This window comes from Anolis sagrei, chromosome 1 (genome assembly GCF_037176765.1).
Source record: "Anolis sagrei isolate rAnoSag1 chromosome 1, rAnoSag1.mat, whole genome shotgun sequence".
Taxonomy (NCBI): Eukaryota; Metazoa; Chordata; class Lepidosauria; order Squamata; family Dactyloidae; genus Anolis; species Anolis sagrei.
In genome coordinates, this window is record NC_090021.1 from 200,396,497 (window position 1) to 200,414,128 (window position 17,632).

A 17,632-nucleotide genomic window follows, 5' to 3' on the forward strand; every position below is an offset into this window, starting at 1 on the left:
TCTGTGGGTGAGCAGATGGCGACTACTGTATGGCGTATGTTCTGTATCAGAAACTAGAGCTGATGTCGTCTATCCAATGCAGTTTTCTGAATCGGCACCCCAAATAACCAAACCAAATCTGAATCGGCACCCCAAATAACCAAACCAAACCAATTCATAACACTTTTGATACTAATGTTGGAGAGTTGTCCCTGGCCAGAGTGGTCCCTGCTCAAGTGGTCCTTGGTCAAAAAAAAGGTTGGGAGCCACTGGTCTATATAGATGGGATCAAGGCCACCATCCCTATGCTGAGGATATGCCAGTGCTGGTGTTCCATTTGGTCAGAGGATTGGACCTTTGAATACTATTGAATTTCCAGCAAACTATCCTCAAAGCAGGGCAAAACCTAAAAATCCCAAATTACTAACTGGGTGTAGTTGTCCTTCATGAAGATGGAGAGTTGTCAGTTTGGAGTGAGCTCAGGGTTTTTTAGTTTGTGTAGACAAGCCCTTAGAGCCCATCTATAATGTCATATAATGCAGTTCGAAACTGCATTATTGTAGTCACTGTAGACTCACATAATGCAGTTAAATTGCACCGTATAAGTCTACATTCACCCTTTAATGCAGTTTCAAATTACATTATATGGCAGTGTAGATAGGGCCTTAGTACCAACTTCTTTCTCTCAGTAAATGCTAGATCTACACTGCCTGAATTGCTTTGAAGTGATTATAGAGATGTGGTCAGTGATTAAGAAGAGGGTGCAGAAAATAATTGGACCTTCTTCATGCACCATCAGATAATGCATCCATTTAGCTTGTATTTTGACTTGTGATAAGCAGCAACTTTCCAGGGTCTTAGGCAAAGGTCTTTCCCATCGGTCGCTTCCCAACTCCTCAAATGGAGACTTCAAGAATTGAATCAGGAACATTTTTGATGGTCTGTAGCTCTTCCATTGGATATGCTCTCTTTCGCCCAGCATTTTCTATGATATGATATGATATATATTTCAAGTATCACCTAGACAACAATGTAATAACAATCACGTTTTTATTTTTTAAGGGTTGGGAGAGGCACGGAGGTTATTGTTACAAGGTGGACATGACTCCTCGAAGCTTCAGGCACTCTGCTAGTGGTTACTACTGCCCCTCACTTGTAAGAATAAGAAACAGGTAACCAACTATAGTAGAGCATTCTAAACGTTCAAAAGCCAAGCAAAGGTACTTTAACATTATTGTGGCACTGCAGAAAAAGGTTGAACAAACATTTATCTTACTAAATTTTACTGGCTAAGACTGAAGTCAAATATTCATCTAGATAAAACTAAGCAGAATTTATTATTTACCTACTAGCTGACTTGGAAAGTTCACTGGCATGCTGTTTTTCATGCATGTAAGATTTCTGACATTTTAATGTATTTGGTGCTGATTTACAGAATCTTCATTACAGGAAGTACAAGGGGCCTGCTAAGAATTCTGAGAAATATATCCTCATTGGTTGCACAGGTAGCTTTTTGACGTAAATAGTTAAAATAGTTAGCCCTGTTTTAACTTGCAGGGGGAAAATAAGCGAAAAATTAAAATATGCAGGGACGTCGCCCAGGGGACACCCAAATGTTTTTGATGTTTTACCTTCCTTGTGGGAAGCTTCTCTCTTGTCCCCGCATGGGGAGGTGGAGCTGACAGAGGGAGCTCATCCACATTCTCCCCGGATTCAAACCTGTGACCTATTGGTTTTCAGTCCTGCTGGCACAAGGGTTAACCCATTTCGCCATGGAGGCTCCAACCGAAGCAACTGTCAGTGTGGGATTTTCTCCCAATAGAAATCATATTCAATGGAGTATTTTTTTTATTCAAATCACAGGGTGTTTTTGGTAATAATCAATGCCTCAAATAACTATTGTTTGCATTTCTAACAACACAAACAGAATGAATTTAACATCGTATGTAGTTTAGCTTTCCGTTTTTTAAATAATAACTCAAAGCCTGGACTTTGACCCTATCTACACTGCCATATAAAATCCAGATTATATGACAGTGAAGACTCACATAGCAGGTAATTTGGATTATGTGATTTGGTAAGAATCCAGAGATCTAGTTTAACTTTGTGGCACTTGTGGTATTTAATGCAGCCTAAAGTCAGATTATTGAAGTTTGATCTGTCATTGCTATGGAGTTAATGAGGAAAGGTTTGTCAGTTCAACTGCCTGGTTTTGGATTGCTCAAGAGGAAGAAGAAAATAAGAAATGTCTTTTTGGTTGTGATATGAGTAATCAATTGACTTTTTTTAAATCACTAAAATATTATTTTAAATCTTAAAGGTTTGAACAAGGATTTCTCAACAGTATGGTTCGCAACATGGTGGAAACAAATAACACTTATTTTTGGATAGCTCTGCAAGATCAAAATAATACAGGAGAATACACTTGGCTAACTGGAGATGGAAATCGTCCTCTTAAGACCTATACAAACTGGAAAAAGTATGAACCTAGTGAGTTTTATTCCTAATTGCCCATTGGCAGCTCTTGTTAATATTTGATGGGGAGGGCCAATATTGATTGATTTATATAGTATTGCATAGGATCCAAGGTGGCATGTATTCAAGTTTTAAAAAGCAGAGCCTGAATAAACAAAAATCTAAAACCTGTTAAAAAAACAAATCTAAAACAATTTAAAGCATGCATTGTTGATGGCTTTCGTGGCTGAAATCACTGGGTTGCTGTGAGTTTTCTGAGCTGTGTGGCCATGTTCCAGAAGCACTCTCTCCTGATGTTTCACCCACATCTATGGCAGGCATCCTTAGAAGCTGTGAGGTCTGTTGGAAACTAGGCAAGCGAGGTTTACATATCTGTGGAATGGAAGAACTTTTGTCTGCTTGAGGCAAGTGCGAATGTTGCAGTTGGCCACCTTGATTAGCATTTAATGGCCTTGCAGCTTCAAAGCCTGGCTTTGAAGCTGCAAAGCCAGACATTGCAGCTGCAAGGCAACAACCAGCCAGGCTTTGAAGCTGGTTGCAAGACAGCAACCAGGCAGGCTTTGAAGCTGCAAGGCCATTCAATGCTAATCAAGGTAGCCAATTGCAATATTCACACTTGCCTCAAACAGACAAGGTGTGGGCAAAAAAATCAGGAGAGAATGTTTCTGGAACATGGCCATACAGTGGAAAACTCACAGTAACCCAATTTAAAACATAATGAAAAGAATAAAAAGAGCAGCCGTATCAAAAACTCTTTCTACCACATGAAATATAGTCAGAAGGGTAGCCCATTTAAGAACTTTATTATCAAAAGGGGAGCAGCTTTGTGGCAGGGGAAACAAATCTCTCATAAGAGCCTGCTTTCCTCCCAATTTTTGCCCAGCTGTCTTGAACCAGAGTGTGGGTTAAAACTAGCATTAGTTTCGCGTAGAATAGATCCATTGATTGGGCCTTGTTAGTGACAATCAGCCTAACTCTAGCTGCATTGATGCAGACCATGGATGCAGTTTGAAGTCAACTCGTGGTTGTGGTGTCCACAAAACACATACCACAAATGTGTGCTGCACCACACACTAAGCCAGAAACAGCATGTTTTTTAAAAGTCCAGGAAAAACTAGATAATGCACTGCAGTCAACCAGTGTATAAGGAGCCCCCAGTGGCGCAGTGGGTTAAAGCCCTGTGCTGGCAGGACTGAAGACCGACAGGTCGCAGGATCGAATCCCGGGAGAGGCAGATGAGCTCCCTCTATCGGCTCCAGCTCCTCATGCGGGGACAAGAGAGAAGCCTCCCACAAGGATGACAAAACATCAAAAAATCATCCAGGCATCCCCTGGGCAACGTCCTTGCAGATGGCCAATTCTCTCACAACAGGAGCGGTTGCTCCTGACACGACAAAAAAACAAACAAAACAACAACAGTGTATATCCAATGCAAAGCTCAAATCCCAAACCCAAAAATGTGGTGCACTTGTCAGGACACACTTAGTGCTGAAGCACATTAAAAAGTGCTGGAAGATAAACAATTACTCCCCTGGAAAGAGAAATCACATCATTCTAATGGAGCCACTCATTTGTTCTCATTTCCTGTATCCTGCAATGGTCTTGTGCTGATCCTGAGTGGACATGGATATGCGCATCAGTGCATCTCAGTAAACTGGGTAAGAAAGAAGTTGTTGAGTTCAGTTCCAGTCCACAATTAGCACATACTGTGGCCACTGTCCCAGCATCAAACTGTTCCGGGGGTGCTTGTGTAGATACAAGTAAACCGGGTTTTTTTTCATCAATCTCTAAACTGCATTGTAGTATCTGTGTAGAAGCAACCTCTTTCAAAACCATCTCTGAATATACTTTGCCTATGAAAACCCTATGAAATTCATACGTGACCTGAAGGCACAAAGACGCAAAGTCCTCTATGTTCGGTGCTGCTTGCTTCCCAGTATAAGTGTATTTAGAATTGCAGCCTTAATCAACCTGATTTCATCATAATTGGCGAGTCATAAACAGCCCTGAGTAACAATCTTTTTAAATAAAAGACTTTTTCAGACTCACTGTTAAAATTACCTTCTCAATACTTAAATTGCACAGCTGGCAGAAAACCGTCTTTTGTGTTCATAAATGTTTTATACCTTCTTGCAAAGCTGTTGTATATCTATTGAGAACAACACTATGGCCATTTTTTATTAATATTGAGAATGCATTAGATACAACACATTATCATTCTAAAGGAGCATCATTTAGCTCATTCATTCACTACATGCACATTTCAGGGTCAGCATGACTGGTTTACAAGGAGAGTGATTGCGTTAGTCCTTCAACAGTGACCTCTGCTGGTTGATTAAAGGGAAAATAACAAACCTGGAAAATGCTGTTTGTTCTTTGGTGATTTATGTCTTTTCCCTACAAAATTAGGACTTATGTTTGTGTGATACTGTCTCGTTACAGAAGGACTTTGGAAAAGGTTCTTAGTGTTGCAGTACTATTTTTAAGGCACCAACAACAACAAGACGTCACAAAATGAGCAGCTTTTTAAGCTATAGCAGGAAAGCTTCCTGCCAAGCTGTTAAAGTGCATATAGCAGAACAAAAAGTCCTGCTTGGGTACTTTGATGTGTGTGTGTGTCCAGCTAGTGTCACAAGCATTTTCATCAGCCAGCAAAGGGTCATAGAGCAGTGGCGTTGAGCACGGGATCAAAACTGGTGATGTCTAACTGCACAAAGAGGTGTGGGATGCCTCTTGGAGCAGATATGGAAAATGCATGGAATTATTATACACATGCAATTATTGCATATGTATCTTTTATTTAATTTTTATTTAGACAAATTCATACAAAATCTACATACATGCAAACTAACTAACTAACCAAAAAAGCTAAACATACTTTTCCCAGAATAAAATTAAGCATATTACTGCTACCTCTGAAGCATCAGAAAGCATTAACTAAATCCATTATTATTATTATTATTATTATTATTATTATTATTATTATTGTTGTTGTTGCTATTGTTATTGCTATTGCTATTGTTATTATTATACCTCGCCTTCATCTCCCCGAAGGAACTTGGGTATCTTAAATGGGGACAAGCCTGACCAGACATCAATAAAGAACCCAATGCAATAAAATAAACAACATCATAATAACATAAGACCAGTAGTAAATGCTGAACTCGGAGTGAAGGAGCTTGTGCAGTATAGTTACCAGACAGGGACTGGTGGAGAAAGTGCAAGAGCTGATAATAAATTAGAGCTAGAAAGGCAATGTCATCTAAATGCCAGATCTATAGGACAGGGGATAGTGATAAACTGCATTAACTAATGTAAGGACTTTTACGTTCTCTGTCTGATGGTTGTATTATTTCAATTTTCTACACCTATTTAATGAAAGAGAACCATTGATATATCCCTTCCCCACATAACACAATTCCAAAAAAAAAAGTGATGGAGGTTAGAGGGACACACTAAAAGAGCTCCAGTCCTTCTTAAAGTTAGAGATCTGTCCTTAATCAACATAGTATATCAATTTTCACAAGTTCACTTATTTTCATAAGCAAATCGTCTTATATCAGAATCATGCCATCTTTGAGCATAGATAATGCTTGATGCCGTTGTCATGTATAACAATAATCTTCCTCATTTTCTATTGACATCCCAAGTAGATAGAGTTCAGGTTTCATTTTAAATTGAACATTAACATTTTTTTCTAAAATAATTATTTGTGTGCAGTATTTCTGGGCCCTTTTCACAACCACCACATATGGCAAAAGGTGGTCACCTTTTCCCCATGTTTCCAGCAATCACTAGAACTATTTTTATACATCTTCGAAATTATTTCCGGTGTCAGGTACCATCAGTACATTATCTTATAGAAATTTAGTTCAAGTTACTACTCCTTGTACATTTCAAACTCTTGGTTCAGACCCATTCCCATTGTTGCATTTGTATCTGCCCCCGGTGGTGCAGTGGGTTAAACCCCTGTGCCGGCAGGACTGAAGACTGACAGGTTGCAGGTTCGAATCTGGGGAGAGGTGGATGAGCTCCCTTTATCAGCTCCAGCTCCTCATGAGAGAAGCTTCCCACAAGGATGATAAAACATCAAATCATCCGGGCATCCCCTGGGCAACGTCCTTGGAGACAGCCAATTCTCTCACAACAGGAGCGACTTGCAGTTTCTCAGGTCGCTCCTGACACGACAAAAAAATCTGTTTACCAAAATTTTGGACCCACTTAACCACACATTCTTTCACCTGTTATGTCATTCTGTGTGTTTTGAGACATCATTGTACCCCCAGGCCAACACTATTTTTGTTTCATGATTTCTTTGCCCTTTAAACAACATTTTAAATGCTTGGGGCAAGGAGAAAGTCCTTAGGCACCATTCACATGAAACATCACATTTTATGCAAAATGTAATTTGATATTTATTAAAATATGGAGTTTCAATACTGTGCAAACATAAGATTCAGCATCAGATGACTCCTGAAGGTGACTTTCCTTCTGTTTCTGTCTTCTGGAGAGAGAAAGCCTGCATTCCTGTATCAGACCAACTCCACATTGTATTTATTGTATTTAAATTATCTTTCCCTCCACTTCTATTGTAGGACATCCGGGAGGATGTGTTGTTATGCGACAAAATGAGCCCATTGGAGCTTGGGAAGTGAAAAACTGCACAAGTTTCAAGGCTTTGTCACTGTGTCAGCAGGAGATTAAATTCCATGCAGGAAATGATCCCCACAAGGAACCTCATTTTGAAAATCCCTTGAATTCTTGTATGTTTGGATGGGAATCTCATGATAATCTGCTCAACTGCTACAAGGTAAAAATGCAATTCATATTGAAAAATCAAATGGGATTCATCTCGGGCACCATCTTATACTGAAACATAACAGGAAAGCTAAGGCCCCAATGCCATTGGCCACTACGACTGGCATTGGCAACAGGATAGCTATGGGGTGAAATGACTCCTCCACAGCATCCAGGGCAGATTTCTCTGGCAATCAAAATAGCTTTCTCTGTCATTCTGCTGCTACCACTACAAGCCACTCCAGAAAGTGCCTGTGGAGTTACAGCAATGTAAATCTCTTCAAAGATTAACATGTTTTTTCTTGATCCTATGAGCAAGATATAGTTTTGATTTTCCCTATGAATCAATCTGCTTGTTTTGTTTATGGGAGAAGAAAATCAAAGGTATATTTCTCTGTTCCCATATGTTGTCAGAGTTGTCCTTTGGGATTAAAACTGCCTTGATGAAATTGCTAGACTTTCCAAGTGGGAAATGGATGCATGTTGTCTCTTATGCTGGTGCATGCAAATGCATGTGCATAAATAACTAAGACACCATGCAGTGCACAGCCTGCCATTTCACACTCTCCAGATGTGGAGGTGTATTTTGAATTGCTATTTGATATTGTAATTTTGGGAAGCAGGAAGGGAGTATATCCAAGGTTTCATTTACCTGTTCCCAAGGGAGAATTGTCTCTTTGCTACATCTTCTAGGCAATTCTATGGTATATGTCTTCCTCACAAATTCTTTGGGTTCTCCAGAGCAACACTAAGATGTGCTAGGACCAGAAGTGACATTCAGTCATACCTAGGTTTCATGTAACTGCAGTTCAGTCAGGAATGTATCCCCCATGGATATAGTGGTCTTACTGTATAGTATTTTATTTGTTACATTTATATTCTGTCATAAGAACATCAGGAATATGTCTTTTAATGCATTGCAGAAGATCTCAATATAACCCGATCCCAGGATAAAAATGGCTCTACAGAATGTGGATCACATTGTAGATATCTCCCCTTGCTGGAGCACTTTATAGGATTTGGAATGAGGAGACAAGGGGGTTGCCAAAAGCGTAGTTGGCTAACAAGAGGCCAGTTGACTCCCTGGGAAGGGTAACTGATTTATCTCCTTCCCTAATGGTCACTTTCCCTTTTTCTCACTGCTTATGCCTCTGTAGCAGGGGTGCACCTCTCTCCTGGAAATGAGAGGAAGGGACCCATAGAGCAGTTTAAAGCCAGGTTCCAAGGTTAATGTAATTGCTTTCCTGGCCTCAAAGCAGTTCCATACCTATGCAACGAAAACTGTTCCTCCCAAACCATTTCCAAGCTGCATTACAGTGACAGTGTAGAGGTGCCTAACTGCCTATAGCAGTGGTTCACAAACTTTTTTGGACCAGGGACCACTCTCCAACATTAGTACCAAAAGGGTTACAAATCAGTTTTGGTCAACTTTAGATTCAGTTTGGTTATTTTGGATGCTGATTCAGAAAATTGCATTGGATAAACCACATCAGCTCTAGTTTCTGATACAGAACATATGCCATCCAGTAGTCACCATCTGCTTGCCCACAGAAAACTATATTTAATAATCCAGAGCTGATATGGTTTATCTAATGCAATTTTCTGAATTGGCACCCAAATAACCCCAGGAATAGGCCTAAAACAAAGACACCAAGAAGCCCCCACTTCCAGGTGCCACATGCAACGGCTCCGCTCAGGGGGAGGGGGAGGAGGAGAAGCAGCAGTAGTCAGGATGCTTGTTATTGTGCCTTTCATGAGTAGTCAGTCTTTCTTCTCCCGACATCCCAGTTGCTTTGGCACTATAAGAGGGTTTCATGAGACCAGTTGCTCTCTTAATGGTGAGACTGCAGACCCTATTTTCATTTTTGGGGACCACTGGTGGGCCATGTACCACAGGTCAAGAACCACTGGCCTATAGATTAGGCTAAAAGGATGGTGATTCAGCCAAGGTCCCCCAGGAAACTTCATGTCCATTTGAGATTTTCATTTCCAAACACGTTCAGTTCAAACTACCTACTTTGATCATTTTATCGGGCAGGTATTTCACAGTGAAAAATTACTAATGAAAAGATCTTGGGCTGAAGCAGAAACTTTGTGTCAAGATTTTGGAGCACATCTTGCCAGTTTTACACATGCCTTTGAAGAAGATTTCCTGAACCAACTTTTGAACACAATGTTTCATATGTAAGTCTGAGTCCCCACTCCTGTTTTCAGATAAGATAATTGGACAGTTCTTGCACCATACAGTAAAACAATGCTTTATTGATAAACGTATATGTGCATACATGCACACACACACCTGTTCCCCTTTAATCTAGGAAGAATAAGGTGTAAATCTGAAAGATGAGCAGCATTTGCATCAAAATGTCCAGGCTTTCATTTTTGTTTTACTTTACCTTTTGGCCTTCCTGTTAACACTCTTCCTCCATTTGAGAAAATGGCTTCCACACGAGTTTATGCCTTTATAACTCCTTTTGGTTTTTGATATGAAGATGGTAGCTCCATGGTACTGATCATGTTCACTGTTGTAAGCAAATATCTAGAACTCTTGGGAAACATATTTATTAAGCATTGTATTCCGTTGCAATTTCTCTGTTCATAACTGGAGCATCTTGTCCTTAAAAATAACATGACACCCATATTCATGATTTCAGTTATCCATGCATGATAAAGTGTGTCCTCTCCAGGCAATTTCTCCAGCAAGATCCTATGATTTTTTGGTCCTTCGTATCAGTGGGGTTACATATCATCTGCAGTTTCACATGAAATTCAGGAACTTGTTCCCTGTAGACATGGGGATCCTACTGTATGTTTACCTTAGCTTCAAAAAGCTTAAAATTTGTTCAAGTGTAAATCAAACAGTCCATAATGTTGAAAAGCACTCTGAGGGGAAAAGGGAACTATTTTATTAATGTTTTGATGCCTTTTAATTGATTATATGAACAACAAGCTGGGAGAGGAGGGCTATAAACTAGTAAGCCTCCAGATTATTGTCCACCCCTGAAACATTTTAGACTGTGACTGACTTGTCACAGTCAGAAAGAAATAAAATTCACTGTAATAGGACAAATTACATGGAGGCTGATTATTAATAATGAATACAGATGTTTATGTAGTTTGTAATTTAATTGTTAAAGTCTGTAATTAAAAAAATCTTTTTGTCACAGTTCTAAGCGCAGGTTTCATTTTGATGTAAGCCAAGATACTCTGGTGATTAATATCTGTTACCTTTTTTTTTACTTCTTTCTAATTACAGTAGTGAAGAAAGACAGTTTTGGATTGGTCTTAACAAAAGGAACCCACTGTCAGGAGGATCCTGGGACTGGTCGGATGGCACTCCTGTAAATATACATTGTTGTGTGTCTTCATGTTGTTTCCAATTTATTGCAAATCTATCGCAAAATTTTCTTGGCAAGACTTGCTCAGAGAAGGTTTTTCATAGCTTTCCTCTGAGGCTGAGAGAATGTGACCTGCACAAAGTCATCCAATGGGTTTCCATGGCTAAGCAAGGATTCAGACTCTGGTCTTCCAGAATCATAGTCTGGCACTCAAACTACTATACCACACTGACTCTGCCTTGACAGTGGTTTAGCAATATAAAAACAAATTGTGTTGCTTCCAGTAGTTGTTTAGCTTTAATTTTACCCTCTTACGTCCTTGTCCCAGGTTGTTGGATCCTATAATATGGCTCACATAAAAGGTTGTGATCATTAGGAAAGACTGTTAAAAATCAGGTTCTTCTTCGTGGTCTCTGAAATCGCACATATGGGTCTTGTGTGCAGGTGCAGGACAACTTGGAATTCTCTATAGCTTTAAGAAGCCTCTTGGCGGTAGCCCCACCCACTCTCCCCTGGAGGATGTATAGCCATCAGGTGGGGCTAGCACTTCATTTCTTTTCATCTGCAGCGTTAGCAGCAGCAATGAATTTCTCTTAGATAAATTAACTATAACAAATGTTTGACTCATCCAGTGTCAACAAGTGGCTTTTCATGGCTGAGCATGATTTGAAACCTGGTCTCCTGAATCTTAGTCCAGCTTTAAAACCATTACACCTTGCTATAAACAGGTTTCCTGTAGTCCTAGCTTCTAGTAGTGTCTGAACCCAGTCTGAATGTAATGCATTTTCAGTGTCAAAAAGTTAGTCCTTACCTAAATTAAACTTAATGACTCTCTATGTAAATTTAAAGTATTTGAATCAGAACAAACAAATAGGGACAAAGTAAAAAATAATTAAAATTTGAAAGCAGCTAGTGATCTTCCCATACAAAAATTCTGCATTTTGACTGCAACCTTCAAGCCATTTCTTTGAGAATTGTTGTATTTGTTAATGTAAATATGAGAGCCATTATTCTGGAACTCCTGTAAACAACCTAAAAGTTTTTAATTGGGGGAGGGGGGGGGGAGAGAGAGAGAGAGAAAATAATTATATAGCTACCTCTGCACATGGAAGCTGATGGAATGCATATGTATCCTTTCAGTTTCCGTGTTTGCGTCTAAATATGTGTATTACAAGAAAGACTAATTACCCTGGCCATAATTAATCAGTGCCCAAATATCTGCTTCAAACCATTGTTCTCGTCATAATATTTTAATGTTACCTCTGAATTGTCCATGATACTAATGCACTGTTTTGTGACAGGTTGCATCTGCCTTTTTAGAGAACCTCTATATTGAAGATAATGTGAGGAATTGTGCTGTGTATAAAATTAATGGAACATTCTTGCCATTGCATTGCAGTTCAGAGCGTGAATGGATATGCAAAATACCAAAAGGTAAAATTAGAAGTATAGTAATTGTATTTCTTTGCATGCGAGGTTCCTAAAACGATAGTTGCTGCTTTACAGAGAAAGAGGAAGACTGTATTCAGTGAAGGGGAATGTCCCTTTCATTCAGAAAGTCCCCCACCTTTTCCAGGTAAAAAAGCATTAAGCAGCATTGGAATATAAAGAATTTGAGATCCAAGAAAAGTTTTCCCAATCAGACTAGTTGGTTTGATGTATTTTCATATGTATCTCATGTGGGAATGATCTCATCCTAAGGCAAGATACATACTGTTTATGAGAGCTGACCCTGCATATAGCTACCAGAATGTGCATGTTTATGAAATGTAGCATTTGTATATTTTGTATAGTTCCCAATTTATTTTGTCTTCGTATTAGGAAAAGATAAACATATAGTTAAATAACATCTGTTCAAGCTTACTATATACTTGGCATAAAACCTGCTGAATATTCTTCAAATTGAATATTTTTGTTACAGGTGTGAAACCGAGGATTCCACAATGGTATATAAATGGTATGGGAAAAATCAATATTCTTGGTTTTGCATATATCGAATGGTAGTATAGTACACCCCAGGTCCCAGAGATATGGTGGTTGTATTGATTGCAAATTACTAAAATATATCAAAATGGAGTGAGGCATTTTCGTAAACTAAAATATAACATGTCAGTCAAGGGAAAAGTATACTGGAGTAATTGTGCATTTTTTTAGATTCCCTTTCAACAACAACAACAACAACAACAACAACAATAATAATAATAAATCTTTATTTATATGTCGCTTTTCTCCCACAGTGGGGACCCAAAGCAGCTTCCAATGTGTTAAAAATACAATACAAAATCAATAAAAAGGCTTCATTTTACACTCCTACTGTTCTGGTTTAATAGTAGAAATGCTGAAAATGCAGTTACAATAGTATCTCTCAAATTAGAAGAAGTAAGGGTTTGTGAAAAACATTTCATGCTTCATTGTGATTGGGAGACTTTTAAGTATACCCAGAATACAGTATCTAGAAAGAAAAGTGATATTTTTAACAAAGATGAACCAGGTGTTTATTAGATTCATGTGTCAAAGCATCTGTGGCAAACTCGGTGAATGTGGAGCACACCGGATGTTGTCATATACCAACTCCTATGAGAAAAGTATACCCAACATTGAAGGCTGATGGGATTTGAAATACAGTAGCATCTGGTTGGCCGTATATCCCTATCCCTAATCTACCAGAAGATTCAGCGTACCAAAATAATTCCAAGAAGCAATAGCATCCTTGTTAATGTATATTTAGAGCATGATTCATCAAAAGTGCACTGAATAAAGCCAAGCATATGAATACTTAATGAGTCTTAAACAGAACATTTAGCTTTGTCTGGATTGTGCCTTTATTATTGTGGCTCTTATTTTTATTTTTTTGTGATGAAGCGCTATGGGTAGTAGTTGTAAGGTGAGAATAGGCAAGTGTGTCCTCCAGACATGGTTGGACTTCCTTAAGCTTCAGCCAACATGATCAGTTACCAGTGGTGGTAAGAATTGCAGTCCTTCTTGTAGGGCTGACATACACAAACACACACACTTCTTTGCAAGGGATTGTGTTAGTAGAGTTGCTAATCTTCTGAACCATACCTACATCTGAAAACCAAATAATTTCAAGCAGCAATATGTGATCTGATTTAGCATCTACCTCAGTGGTTTTTCAAATTGTGCGTCCCCAGGTATTTTGGCCTACAACTTCCAGAAATCCTCACCAATTTACCAGCTGTTAGGATTTCTGGGAGTTGAAGGCCAAAACATCTGTGGACCACAGGTTGAGAAGCACTGATCTACATGAATAATTGATAGCAGTTGGGTTATTATGGACGTTCTATGATATACAGTCCAGTAGCAACAAAACAGTATTCATCAAAGATACTTTCCCATGAACTTATTCACACAGATTATGTTTGACTTGGATTTTAGAGCCGTCATGGTTTTATTATCGGGGAGCAGAATACCTTTTTTATGACAGTGCTTCAGAGTGGGCCACTTTTCAGTTTGTTTGTGGTTGGCTCCGTGGTGATATAGCAACAATACATTCCCCCGAAGAACAGGAATTCATTCAAAACAGAATTAAAAAGGTAAGGTTTCTACAAATGCAATTGTTTCATTTTGAGGGTATAGCTCCCCCTCTTAGCCCTCTGTTGATTTCCTCTTGTGGGAAGCTAAGCAAACTATTTCTAGGTTGTTGGGTTTTTTTTAACAACAGTGGCTAAACATATAAAAAGACAGGATTCTAGCACATTATGTAAGAGGAAATTGTGTAGAAAAGCAAATGTCAATGGTTGTCATTTATTAAACTACATTAATACCTTGACATACAAATTTAATTAATTGTGTGATCATGCCCTTAAATCAAAAAGCTCATATGTCAAAACAAATTTCCCCATTGAAATGCATTGAAAGGCTATTAATCTGTTCCAGCCTCTAAAAACCCCACCAATTGGTTTTGTCAAAATCAGGGAGCTCACTGAGGGGAGAAAGGAAGGCCACCTCCTCCTCTTCCTTCCTCTGTGAGCAAACCCCTCTCTGAGCAAACTCTGACAAGAAAATCCTGCGAGAAGGTTGCCATACATCAGAAATGGCTTTGAAAAGCGAATGGATTGAATAGCCGTACCTTGTCACCCAGCATCCCTCACCACTGCTTTACTTCTTCTTTCTTGAAAGAGGTTTGGAAATTTTGTGGCCCTTCTAAACTTGTTGGACTCCAACACCTATCGGCTCAGGATAGCAATGCTAAAAGGGGATGAAAGTTATAGTTCTACAACAATTTTTGCCATGCATTTTAGGTCCAGATTAGTAACAGAGAAACTGATTAAAGACAGCCACATGTCAAAGTACAAGAAATGTACATAATATTTTAACAATTACTTTACAGAATTCTAACATGAATAAAAATTGGTGGATTGCATTGCATTCGAAAACACCTAACAGAGAGTTTCGGTAAGACTATATATTCATGCTGTTATATATCTGCTTTTCCCGGGCCAATCTTTCAAATACATTTCTTTTTGACACAGAGGGAACAAGATCTGAAAATCTTACTAATTATCTACTTTTTTTGCATAAGAAATATGTTGCAGTTTGTGAAGTTTGCAAGAATCCACACAAAGTAGCATCGACAGTCACAAAAGGAGGAGACAATTTTGTTAACACAAATATACAAGTTGGAGAGCAATTCTAAAACAAAAACCACTGTTTTGAGATCACAGTTTTCTGCTATGTTTAGCATCAGGCAAACAGGAAAATACATAATATGTTCCAGAATGTAGTTACAAGACAAGGAATGAATCTGAGGGCACTTCCAGACAGCACCAAAATCCAGGTTAAAATTGGGGGTTAAAAATCCCGGGACCTGACTGCAGGTCCTCACACAAACCTGTTAGTCCTGTGATTGGGTCCCCTGCCAACTTCACAGACTTCCTCTTTATTGGAACAAGATGGAAGGTGGAGGGGACATCCGATGGAAGGTTTTAAAAAAATCACGCAGTTATGCATTGGATCTCATATGTGCATATGCAAATATCTTCCTGTACACACAATCACATTTCTTATCTCTTTCTTCCCCCAATTCTTAATGTGAGCTCTGTTTAATATTGTCAACTGTGAAATAAAGAGTTTCAGAGAGCTCTCAGTTTGTGCTTCCTTTAAACAAGCTGTGTGTCCATTTGACAGCCCAATCAGCTGATAAGCTGTTTTGGGCTTGTTGAAAGTTAACATGTGTTGGATGAGTCTCCATGAGGGCCGGGGGGGGGGGGGGGGAGAGAGAAATCATGTGCTTTGCATGATTGCAGAGTTATACAGTAATGCAAATATGCACATTTTCTGGCCGGAATATAGGGGGACCTTTTTATAACTTGTTCTTCCTTTGTTAATGTGAATTAGCGCAGATTTAGCGCTAGTGTCATTTAGTCCCTCCTCCCTTTTTTAACCTCGCATTTTTGGTGCTGTGTAGAAGGGCCCTGAAATTCCATTTTCGCATGGCCTAAATTCCCTATTTCAAAGAAGTCAAACTCAAACACTCCCCAACAATATTACATCTCATATTGTTTTTTAAAGAATCAGAAACATGCATAGAAAGAGCACATACTACACAAAGATTAGGCAGTATCCACATCACAATAAAACATAAAGAGCCAATTTTAAAAAGTACAACTTGGCAAAATACATCCTCTTCCCATCTCATCTCTTTCCTCCCACCCCCAACTTGACACATGTACCCCATGGTCCATAAATCTGCCCAATCTACCATTTTCTGTTCTCTAGTCTCTTAACATAGTGATTTCCTAAGAATTAAGGCATGGCTTACAAGAATCATCGAAATATTAGTTGGGTTCATCTACACTCTAGAATTAATGCAGTTTGATACCACTTTAACTTCCATGGTTCAATGCTACAAAAATCTAGGAGCAGTTTTATAAAGTTTTTCTTGAGCCTTCTATGCCAAAGAATGATTCTAATGACTCCATAACATTGAGCCATTACAGTTCATGTGGTCCAAACTGCAATAATTCTGCAGTGTAGATAAAGCCTTAGAAATAAAGTTGTTGGGAGCTGATCCATTGCTTTTAACTTAAAAAGTCAAGAGAATCAGGGAGCTTTGCAGTCTTTGAGAAGTCAAGAATAGAGAGTCAACCTTGTAATATAGTACAGATGCTAACCCTGGAACAAAAGCTTTTCCTGTCATTTGAATAAATAAATAATGGGAATGCCTTTGCAGGTGGACAGATGGCTCACCACTATTTTACCAGAACTGGGAGCAAGTTGGAAATAGTCTTGTGTATGCTCAGGGAGAAAAATGTGGGTTTATTTCTTCCCAAACAGGTACATATTTTATTTTCTGTTTCTCTTATTTTGAATGATTTTGTTTAAAACAGTTTGTATCCAGCCCAAAACCTTACCACCAGCAAGCATTATCTCAAAATGTACCAAAATCACAGCATGGTTTAGCTATATCCCCCCAAAAGCAATATATTAAAAATAAGATAAAACTTGTTGATGCCAAACTTGGACAGAAATGTTTGCGCTGTCGGTCTGAGAATAAATATCAAGTCTACTTACAAACATTCATAAATGGGTATTTTAGAACAACAACAAAAAAGCCTGAGAAAAGTCTGCAATATTTGTTCAGGAAGTACCTGAGGGAGTTGACAGATTGGATCCAAAACCTCACTGTGAATTTTGTGGGTTTTTTCCCAATAGCACACCAAGTTTGTTGCTTCTGAATAAGCATGTGGGTTTGCATTGCATGACTGACTGGTACACAGAAGCACACTTTCAATTATAGCACAGAAGTAAATTCCCATCTGCGATATGGTGAAGTATGACTTGTAAACGATATCTGACTCACAATGTCACAGATGAGGAAGTGAAGATATCTTAACAAGATGAAACTGGGTTGCATGTGATTAGAAAAACTAATGATTTCCCCCATTATGTCAAAAACTAATTTCAGTGTGTCTTGCATAGAGTTGTTTTGGGCAGATTGGATGATATTCTCGTCACATCAAAAGCAAGTCTCGCTGAAATCAATAGGGCCTCACCGTACAAAATATTCTGAAGGGGAGGAT

The 17,632-nt window shown here is 38.8% G+C and overlaps 1 protein-coding gene across 3 annotated transcripts in view; it reads left to right on the top strand.

Annotated features, from left to right (window-relative positions):
- Positions 1-17,632, top strand: part of PLA2R1 (phospholipase A2 receptor 1) — a 55,011-nt gene that overhangs the window by 16,234 nt on the left and 21,145 nt on the right. For all 3 annotated transcript variants that reach the window (XM_067472138.1, XM_067472145.1, XM_067472142.1), the window contains exons 10-19: positions 1,042-1,151; positions 2,300-2,469; positions 7,050-7,264; positions 9,290-9,435; positions 10,508-10,592; positions 11,891-12,023; positions 12,511-12,546; positions 13,986-14,143; positions 14,941-15,005; positions 16,783-16,886. In XM_067472138.1, the coding sequence (XP_067328239.1) occupies positions 1,042-1,151; positions 2,300-2,469; positions 7,050-7,264; positions 9,290-9,435; positions 10,508-10,592; positions 11,891-12,023; positions 12,511-12,546; positions 13,986-14,143; positions 14,941-15,005; positions 16,783-16,886 (1,222 nt within the window). The remainder of the gene's footprint in view (positions 1-1,041; positions 1,152-2,299; positions 2,470-7,049; positions 7,265-9,289; positions 9,436-10,507; positions 10,593-11,890; positions 12,024-12,510; positions 12,547-13,985; positions 14,144-14,940; positions 15,006-16,782; positions 16,887-17,632) is intronic.